The sequence below is a fragment of the Hordeum vulgare genome, chromosome 5H, assembly GCF_904849725.1.
Source record: "Hordeum vulgare subsp. vulgare chromosome 5H, MorexV3_pseudomolecules_assembly, whole genome shotgun sequence".
NCBI lineage: Eukaryota > Viridiplantae > Streptophyta > Magnoliopsida > Poales > Poaceae > Hordeum > Hordeum vulgare.
The window spans coordinates 484,800,813-484,810,460 of record NC_058522.1 but is presented as its reverse complement, the minus strand read 5'-3'; the positions used below and the strand labels follow the sequence as shown (position 1 = coordinate 484,810,460).

Here is a 9,648-nt window from a genome sequence, read left to right as displayed (position 1 = left end):
AGTCTATGTTTACTTTCCTTGCACCTCAAGTTATGTGTAATATATATATGCCCCTTGGGCCTTCAATATAGAACAGTTGCTTTCCTAACATGGTATTAGAGCCTAGGTTATTTTTTTCTCGCACGTCGCAACTCGTGCTCGTACAGATCCTCTCTTCTTGCGGACGTGTTCTCCTCGCGGCTTGCTGCTGCTAGCTTGGCTGCTAGCTTATCTTCTTCTCGCGGACGTGATCTTCAGTCAGATTCCGTCGCCGGCCGTCGTGGTCCCGCCGCTTCCGCCGCCGCACTCATCCTCGATCCGCTGCACTGGCCCCGCCGCTTCCGCCGCTGCGAGTTCTGGAAGCAGAGCCGGTCGTTGGATCCCTCGCGAGATCAACAGATCAGGACGGGGATCCTGAAGTGGCAGCGGGGTGCAGCGGCCGAACCGTGGCTGGTTCCGATCCAGGCAGGGTCGGGGTCCGAGGTCTGCTCTGGTGGCTGGCTCCTGATCCAGTCACGCGGAGGCTCCTGATCCAGATCGAGCAAGTCAAGGCATCTCCAGAACTCGCGATAGGTACTTCTGCCGGCTCCTGATCCTGATCGCGGCGGCTCCTGATCTAGATCGAGGCCTGTCGACGCGAACGCAGTTTCAGACGCGGACTCTGTGCGTTGACTGTGATTCCAAAAAAAATTAAAAAAAATGTCCGCTGCATTCGCTACGTTGTTGTTCCTCGTTGTCTGGTGATCTTTGATGGCACTAACTACACCGTGTTCATTGGCTTCATGTGTATTCACATGCGTGGCATCCGTCTATGGGGTTTTCTTTCTGGCGAGGTCTGTTGTCCGCCATGTCCGGTTCCTCTCATGGCTCCTACTCCGCCGACCCCACCGGCTCTTCCTGCGGATGCTCCTCAGGCCACAAAGGATGTGGCTAAGCTTGTTGATGAGGCCGCTGTGAGTGCTTATGCTGAGAAGGTCTTGGCTTATGAGGAGGCTCTTCAGGTCCATCACGGTGCTCTGTCCGCTTACACCCAGTGGCTTGATGATGATGCTCGTGTTGCAGCTGTTCTCACTGCTAGTGTTCTGTCTCAGTTTGCCTCTGAGTTTTTGGGCCTTCCTACTGCCTTTGAGATGTAGACTCGCCTTCGTCAGTGCTATGCGCCCTCTGGTGATGCCTTATACCTCTCCGTGGTTCGTCGGGAGCATGATCTTCAGCAGGGTGACTCTACTGTTGATGACTTCTATGCACTGAGTTCTGCTATCTAGCGCCAGCTCGATTCTCTCCGCATTGCTGGTTGTCGTACTTTCCCCTGTTGCCAGGCTGTCCAGACCAACTTGGAGTTTCATCGCGTCTACGAGTTCATGTCTCGGCTCCGTAAGGAGTTTGAGCCCCGGCATGCTCAGTTGTTTGCTTGTGGCCGTACTTCTCTCATGGAGGCGCTTTCTGAGATTCGTGCTGAGGAGACTCGCTTACGTGGTGCTGGTTTGCTGGAGGTTCCCTCGGTGCTCGCTGCTCGGGCTACTTCTACGCCCCCTGCTGCACCGACCCCTTCTCACTCGAGTGCTCCGCCGCTCTTGCCCACTCCTTCTGGAGGCTCAGGTCGCCCCCGTCCACATTGTGGCTACTGCAACAATGATGGTCATATCGAGTCCCACTGCTACACGAAGAAGAAACACTTGCGCTAGGTGCAATCATCATCTACAGAGACTTCGTCATCTACCTCGACAGCTTCAGCCATCGCTTTGACTGAGCAGGATATTCGGCGACTTCAGCGTCTTCTCGCTGCTTCAGGTTCTTCCTCGACGGGTACTGCTGGTATTGTGACTCAGGCTTCCCGCACTAAGCAACCACCTTCTACACAGTCAGGACCGTCTCACGCACACTCTGGTTGGAATTGGCCTTCGCCGCCATGATACATTTTTTCTCTTCCGCTGCCATCATCCCTAATCTAGTGTGTGTTTTCTAGTTTTCTTTGTTTTCCACTGCGTCCACCAAATCTGTTGATATTTTGTGTTTTCTCATGCCATGCGAGTCCACCATACCTTTGTCCGTCGGCCTTTTCTTTGGTCCTGATCCTTTCTATACAACTTTTGTGTCCTACTTGCCCTTGTTGTTTTCTATAGGATTATCTGGACTTCTTTTGCATTGTCGATCTACGTCCATCGTACCTTATCCGCCGAGCTTTCGCCGACGGTTGTCGTGGACTATGATTTTCCGCGCAATGCTTTATTCTCTTGATGTGTCATCTTCTTTTGACAACCCATCTTCTCTTGATACTTATGTTGTATCTTCAAGTGATGCGGTGTCTTCCTCTGATGTGCCATCTCTTCGGTGTCTTCCTCTTAATGTGCAATCTTCTTTTGACAACCCATCTTCTCTTGAGACTTATCTTGTATCTTCAAGTGATGCGGTGTCTACCTCTGATGTGTCATCTCTTTGTTCTCTCCTTCGGCGACTCGACAAGTTTTGAAGACTCTTCATGCTACGACAACATTCCCAAGACGCGGATTTGGATTATCATTGTTTTTTTTGTATTACACTTCTTCAAATGCAATGCTATTACATACGCTTTGCATTTGAGGGGGTGTTAGGAAGTATTAGTATTAGTCTAGGAGTCCTTATTAGTCTATTAGTATTAGTCTAGGAGTCCTTATTAGTCTATTAGTATTAGTCTAGGAGTCCTTATTAGTCTATGTTTACTTTCCTTGCACCTCAAGTCATGTGTAATATATATATGCCCCTTGGGCCTTCAATATAGATAAGTTGCTTTCCTAACACTAATAAAATCATTATTATTAGTATCTGAGAAGTCACACAACTTAGTAGTGTCTTGAGACATAGTGAGCGAGCAAGCAAAGTAACAAGCAACACAAGCAAACTAGAGAGCAAAGATGCAATCTAGTGACAAGCTACGCAAGCAAAGATAAAAAAAATTACGAGACAAACAAAATATACCAGCAAATGAAAAGAGGAACAAGCAAATGAAATTTTGCGTGGAGTTACTTGGTAGTTGGTGATGATATTCGCTCGCAACGGCACCAGAAATCCTTCCTGATACTCATGATCTGTGTTGGGTTTTCCGTGAAGAGAAACGGGTTATCACAACACAAAGTGGGTAAGTATTTCCCTCAGTTATGAAACCAAGGTTTATTGAACAAATAGGAAAATCAACCACAACCGTCTTCAGCGGCTGCACACAGAAGAACAAACAACTTGCACCCAACACTGGCAAGAGGGTTGTCAATCCTCTTGTCTTGTTATTTGCAAGCAAGTGAGGTATGTAGATAATTGTAGATAGTAAGATAAAATAAAATAAAAGTAAATGGCAGCAAGGTATTTAATGTTTTAGTAATATGTTGTGAAAAGACCCCGTGGCCATAAATTTCCCTAGTGGCATCTCTCATGAAAAATAGCATAGAGTGTGTAAACAAATTACTGTTGGGCAATTAATAGAAAAGAGGGAAGTTATGCAGTATTCACGGCAATGATCATGTGTATATAGGCATCACGTCCATAAACAAATAGGCTCACTCCTGCCTGCACCTATTACTGTTACTTCACTTCAAGAGCGCTTGTATGCTTGCCTCCCTATGTATTCAGGTCATGACGAACTAATTAATCCATGGAGTAAGATGATATGATGTAGACAAAGTAAACTCAAGCAATATGAATAAACTCCATCGTTTTATCCTTAGTAGCAGCAACACAAAGACGCATCTTGTCCTCTTCTGTCACTGAGATAAGGAAATTCGCCAGGTTGAACCTACTACAATGCACCTCTCTCATCGAAGAAATATCAATGTAGTTGGCCAAACTATTTCAATAGATCGGAGAGAATTAAGAAGTTATCATAATCATGCACATAAGAATCATATAAGTATTCAGAGGAGACTCAAATATTTATCATGAATAATCTGAGCATAAACCCATAATTCATCGGATCCCAACAAACGCACCGCGCAAAAGTGAATTACATCATGCAGATCAAAGCGAAGATGCGATGATCATTGTATTGAATATCAAAAGAGAAAGATAGATTGCCATATAGGTACTGTGATGGACCCATAGGTCTGTGATGAACTACTCACACATCATCGTGAGTGCAACAAGGTTGATTAATAGGCCCTCCATGATCGATCCCCCCTCCGATAGGGTGCCAGAACGGAGCTCCAGATGGCCTCCCGTCGGAACAGAGACCCGCGACAATGGAAAAAGTGTTTCGGGACTCCCTCTGGTGTTTTTACGGTACATGAGAATTTATAAGCGAAAGAACGGAGTCGGGAGAGCCACGAGTGAGGCACAAGCTATCAGGGAGCCACCCCCGAGGCAACGCCCTAATGGCTTGTGGGCCCCTCGTCAGGCCTCCAGCCTTCTTCCGATGCTCGTTGGCTTCTTTTGGTCCACAAAATAATCACCAAAAAGTTTCAGGGCAATTGGACTTCGTTTGGTTTGGAAACCCTGAGAAGTGAAAAACTCGCAGAAAACAACAATTGTCACTGGGCACTGGGTCAATAGGTTAGTGCTAAAAAATAATATGAAATGGTAAATAGATACCCCAAAAGTATTCTAGAGTGATAATATATCAGCATGGAACAATAAAAAATTATAGATACGTTGGAGAGATATCACACGGTGCCGGAACGGAGATCTAGATGGCCTTCCGTTAGAAGAGAGACTTGCAAGGACGTAAAAAGTGCTTTGGGACTGCTTCTAGGGGTTTTAGGGTATCTGAGAATTTATAAACCATAGAACAGAGTTGGGAGGGCCTTGAGGGGCCCACAAGCCAACAAGGCGCGCCCTTCTAGGCCACGCCGGGTTGGCTTGTGGGGCCCTCATGTGGCCCCCAGCATTCCCCCGATGCTTGTTGGTCTTCTTTTGGCCCAAAACAATTACCAAAAAGTTTCACGTCAATTGGACTTCGTTTGGTATGGAAAAACTGAAAAGTGAAAAACATGTAGAAAACACCAACTAGCACAAGGCACTGGGTCAATAGTTAGTGCTAAAACATAATATCAATTGGTAAATAAATACCCCAAAAGTATTATACAATGATAATATATCAGCATGGAACAATAAAAAATTATAGATATGTTGGAGACGTATCAGCCCCCAAGGGTTTTCAATTGTACGGGTTCGGTGACCGCCCTCAAGGGTCCCTTAGTGGAATCACGACATCTTGCATTGTGCGAGGGCGTGAGGAGATTACAGTAGCCCTAGTGGCTTCTTGAGGAGCATTGTGCCTCCACACTGCTTCAAACGGAGATTAGCATCCGCAAAGGTGTGAACTTCGGGATACATCGTGGTCTCCGCGTGCCTCGGTTATATCTTACCTGAGCCATTTACTTGTGCATTATACTTTGTGATAGTCATATTGTTTCTTGTTATATATCTGACTATCACTTAGTTGTTTATCTTACTTAACATAAATTGTTGGTGTACATAGATGCGCCTAGTTGTTTTAGGTTTTGTGCTTGACTAATTAAACGTTAGTTTGATTTCATATTTATTCAAGTCTAAACCGTAATTATTTTAAAGCATCTATTCCCCCTCCCCTCTAGGCGACTTCCACGTCCTTTCACCAGGGTGGTAGGGTAAGGGATGAATTTAGCTTTGTCTTCAATCGACGATTGGAGACGACGACGTTGTTCACACCATACTTGCCTTGACCCTGCCTCCGAACACTATTGCTACTCTTCTGAAGAGCTGTCATGGTCTGAGTTCAACTTCTCTATACCAGCTGAAGCCACACAACTTTTCCGTGCGGCCACGAGAGCTACTGTCGAAGATGGGCGTGGGATATTATTTTTGGAGGATCGTTCGACCGATGGCTTCAGGGCTGAGGAGCTTGCACCAGAAGTCTAAAGTAGGGTGAGCAAGCGGGTGAGGGGTAAACCGACTCTCTTTGAGGCCTTGTCGGATGGAGCTTAGGCCCGTGACATTGGGCCGTCTATGGATGTGGCCGCTCTTGCCCAATTCCATCATATTTGGCCATTCGACACCGGGGTGCTCCTTGACCTGCTATAATAGATGCCATCACTTGGTCTTGGGAGATGGGCGGGCAATTTTCGGCAAGATCGGCTTATGCGGCCAAGTTTGCGGCCATGAAGGTCTCCCCTACTGTGGAATTGACTTGGAATTTCCAGGCACCGCTCCGTTGCAAATTCTTTATGCGGCTTGCATTCAAAGACAACTAGACAAGTGGTGAACGCCTTATCGATTGTCACGTGTATTCTTCGAGGAGAGCTCGAACCATTCCTTATGATGGTTCGACGGTGGGAGACTAGCGAGTAGTCTGGTCAGCGTGATCTTAGGTGGAGTGGATGAGTCTTGCATGTAATAATAACTTAATGTGAACTCTATTTTGGCTGGGCTCTCTTCCTTTCTTCTACAATAAATGATACGCGCTCTCGTGCGCATTCGAGAAAAAAAGAGACGATGGCTTGTTTGTAACATGGAATAGGGTATCCCGCCTCTTCTTTGGCTATGTAAGAGCATCTCCAACAGGCGCTAAAAACTTCTCCGCGCGTTAAAAGATTCGTTTTTTGGGCGTCGGACTGCTTCAGCAGAAGCTGTAAAACGCTGCGCGCGCTAAAAACTTCTGGGCGCGCGCTTAAAAACGCTATCGCGCGCAGCATATTTGGTACGCCGGCTTGCGCGCGCAGCAAACTCTGAGCGGCTGCAGATGGGACCGCTGGATCGGACTTGATTGGGCGCCGCACTAGAGCGCGTCTGTTGGAGATGCTCCGGTCCCCGCGCTTCAAAACTGCTACAGTGACACGCTAAAAAATTTATTGGACACGGATTTTTTACGCTGCCGTTGGAGATGCTCTAATGTTGCTTCGCATCATCAAGAAGCATTTGGAGGATCATCTGTCCACATATCTACCTTTTTCTTCTGCAGTTTTATCTTGGTGGCACGGTCATGCAAAACATACAATGTGGGTGTATGTCTTGGTTCTTCGGCTCTAGTTCCGACCGACGAAGGTTGGCCAACCTTGGCCTACTCAGGAGCGTATGAAATTTGTGTTCCCTGACTACGTCTGGCTGGACATGGACATTCCGCATGCCCTCTCCGACTTTTTCGACTTTGAGACTGTGATTTGGTACATATATCACGACTGCCGATGTTTTCTTTTTTTCTTTTGTGAAATGGACTTCATTAATTAACCAGGGGTTCAGAACTCAAATTACATGATGTAATAATCTAGTCTGATGCATTCATAACCAATCTCATTCGGCATTTTCTGGTCTATAATGACCACTTTTGGACCGCTACTTCTACTAGATCTTAGGTTTCAACAACTTTGCTCCACTAGGTATAGGAAGCCTAGAAGCGGAAGCTTTCCTCACGGCGCCACCGGTGAAAGGAGGAAGAGGACTTGAACACGCCCAATAATTTTGATGTAATTTGCATTTTCTATTGTGTTTTTATAAGGGTCGGTGTTATTTAATTCAACCTGCGTCATGGTTTAAAAGACGTGATTGAAAATTCTCTAGAATCTAGGTGGTTATTGATTGACTGTAAGATGAGTTGAAAAATAATATTCGCACTATGCATGCATATAAAAATAATACAAGGGTACTAATTAGCTGCTAGGAGTAAATGCAATGCGTCTTAAATCTTGTCTATTGTGAAAATACACGTAAATTTAACCGTACCTTCTAAACCGTGACGGAAGTATTATACAACTTGTGTATTTCCTTCCAAAAGACATCACCTCGATCGGATCGCTACAATGATTCTTTTCGAGTTGACTTCCTCGATCAAATCAATCGGAATATGCACTTTGCTTAAAAATTAAATACAAGCCAGATGTTTGACCCAACACACCCGGCAAGTTCTCTCAACAAATCAAAACTCTCTCTTGACAATGCAGCAATCACTTTTATTCCAACCCAGACAAAAATAAACAAGAACAGGAAAGATATATATCGGTATCCAAGAGATAATAAAACTAGCTCGATCGATCCTACATCCTTTTCCCTCCCGTGGACAAATTAATATCACTCACATCATACAATCGCCAAGAAACCAACCAATGCGAGAAGCACGATGACCACCGGAGCCGAGGCGTGGGTGGTGGACGCCGCTCCCGCCGGCGATGACTTCTTCCCACCGGACGGCGTGGGCGACGACGGCGCCTCCGTCTCCATGCTACCAGCCTCGGCGGACGAATCACCGGCATCAGGAGACGGGGCGGCCTCCGGCGCGCCGGCACCGGCGAGCACGAGCTTGCCCTTGGCATCCAGGTTCTCCTGCGCGAACGCGTGCTTGGCCGGCACCCCGTTGGCCACCGCGGACCCCACCTGCCAGATGTGGTTCACGGACTCCATGCCCTTGGGCAGCTGCAGCGTGCCGTAGAGCCGCACCTTACCGCCGGCTCCCTCGTCGGCGGCGAGCTCGGTGGCCTTGAACGCAATGGGAGTGGACGTCGGGCTGAGCGGTTTGTACCCGGTGAGGTTGTACGTGTTGACGACGTATGCGCCGTTGTTCTTGAAGGCGAGGAGCGACTGCGCACCCTTCATCCCTTCGCCGGTGGGGTTGATGCCCCACGCCACCCAGCCGGCGCCGCTCGCCGGCTTGGCCGCGAACGCCACGGAGAGCGACGAGGCCGCCGCGTCGTAGGTCCAGTGCAGCGCAGCGCCGAGGGCCGGGAGATCGGCGCACGTCTCGTAGCTCCTGCCAGCAGGGAACTTCTCGCTCTTGCAGGCGCCGCCAGCGGCCGCTGCCGGCGAGACAAGGACGAGCAGGGCGGCAAGCTGGAGAATGGCGTGGCGGCGCCGGTGCTGCTGCGTCGCGGAGGCCATCTTCTGCACGATCGAGCTGGTTAGAGAACCTAGAGGTTTTTGTTCTTGGAAGCAGCTTGGGAGTGTGAGGAGGGGAAGCGCCAACGTTGGTAGTTTATATAGGCAACGAGAAGGGTGGGTGCAACGAATTTGGAAGATCGTTATTATGACCAAAACCAGGAGTTGACCCTGTGATCTCACGTTCACAAGGGTTAAGAGAACTATACTCCTCCGTAGTATATAACTGATTTATAATAAGTATAGGAGTACATCGAAAGTACAGGGAGACGTGTAATGTGGCGAGAACACACATTTAGGAGTATTTTTTTAATGCTAAGAGGCACGAAGCATTTGAAGATACGCAAATGGTAAGCATATACGTCACGTCCATTACACCGTTAATTGCTCGTTAATCATGCAAGTCAACTGTATTAACTGATCCATCAGAAAAACGTCCTCCTAAATAGTCCTAACAAGGTTTATGTTGGAGCCACATTTCATTAGATTTTTATAGGAACAATAATGCAAGGAAAACATGAAACAAGAGATTCACCTCCCTAACATTTCACATGGTCCTACATGAATGTTTTAGACCCTCTTACTTAAAAAAACGTAAGATTCTACCATTGGCATGGCTGGTTAGCCATCTCAAAAATAATGGAAAAAGACGTGAGGTTCCGTCTTCCGCTCATTTTCATCCAAAACCTTACCTAAGATCAAAACATCTATAGTGAGCATGCCTGTCCATTTTCAGCCTTTACTGTTTCATTCGCCTAGCCGCACTTCTGATATTGTTTTCATATATCCGTTCTCTTGCATGTGATTGGTGCAGAAAAAAAAGGAATAAAAGAATGAATAAGGAAAGAGAAAAGATGGTTCGGC

General features: G+C 47.1%; 1 protein-coding gene across 1 annotated transcript; it reads right to left on the bottom strand.

The window, feature by feature from the left end:
* Positions 1 to 7,844: 7,844 nt before the first annotated feature.
* Positions 7,845 to 8,870, bottom strand: LOC123395968 (auxin-induced in root cultures protein 12-like). The gene has a single exon (XM_045090987.1). The coding sequence runs from the start codon at positions 8,785 to 8,787 to the stop codon at positions 7,993 to 7,995; it is 795 nt and encodes a 264-aa protein (XP_044946922.1). The 5' UTR covers positions 8,788 to 8,870; the 3' UTR covers positions 7,845 to 7,992.
* Between the last annotated feature and the right edge of the window lie 778 nt (positions 8,871 to 9,648).

What these genes read in the sequence shown, in the direction of transcription:
- LOC123395968 (XM_045090987.1), bottom strand. Translation starts at nt 8,787, where the DNA reads ATGGCCTCCGCGACGCAGCAGCACCGGCGCCGCCACGCCATTCTCCAG.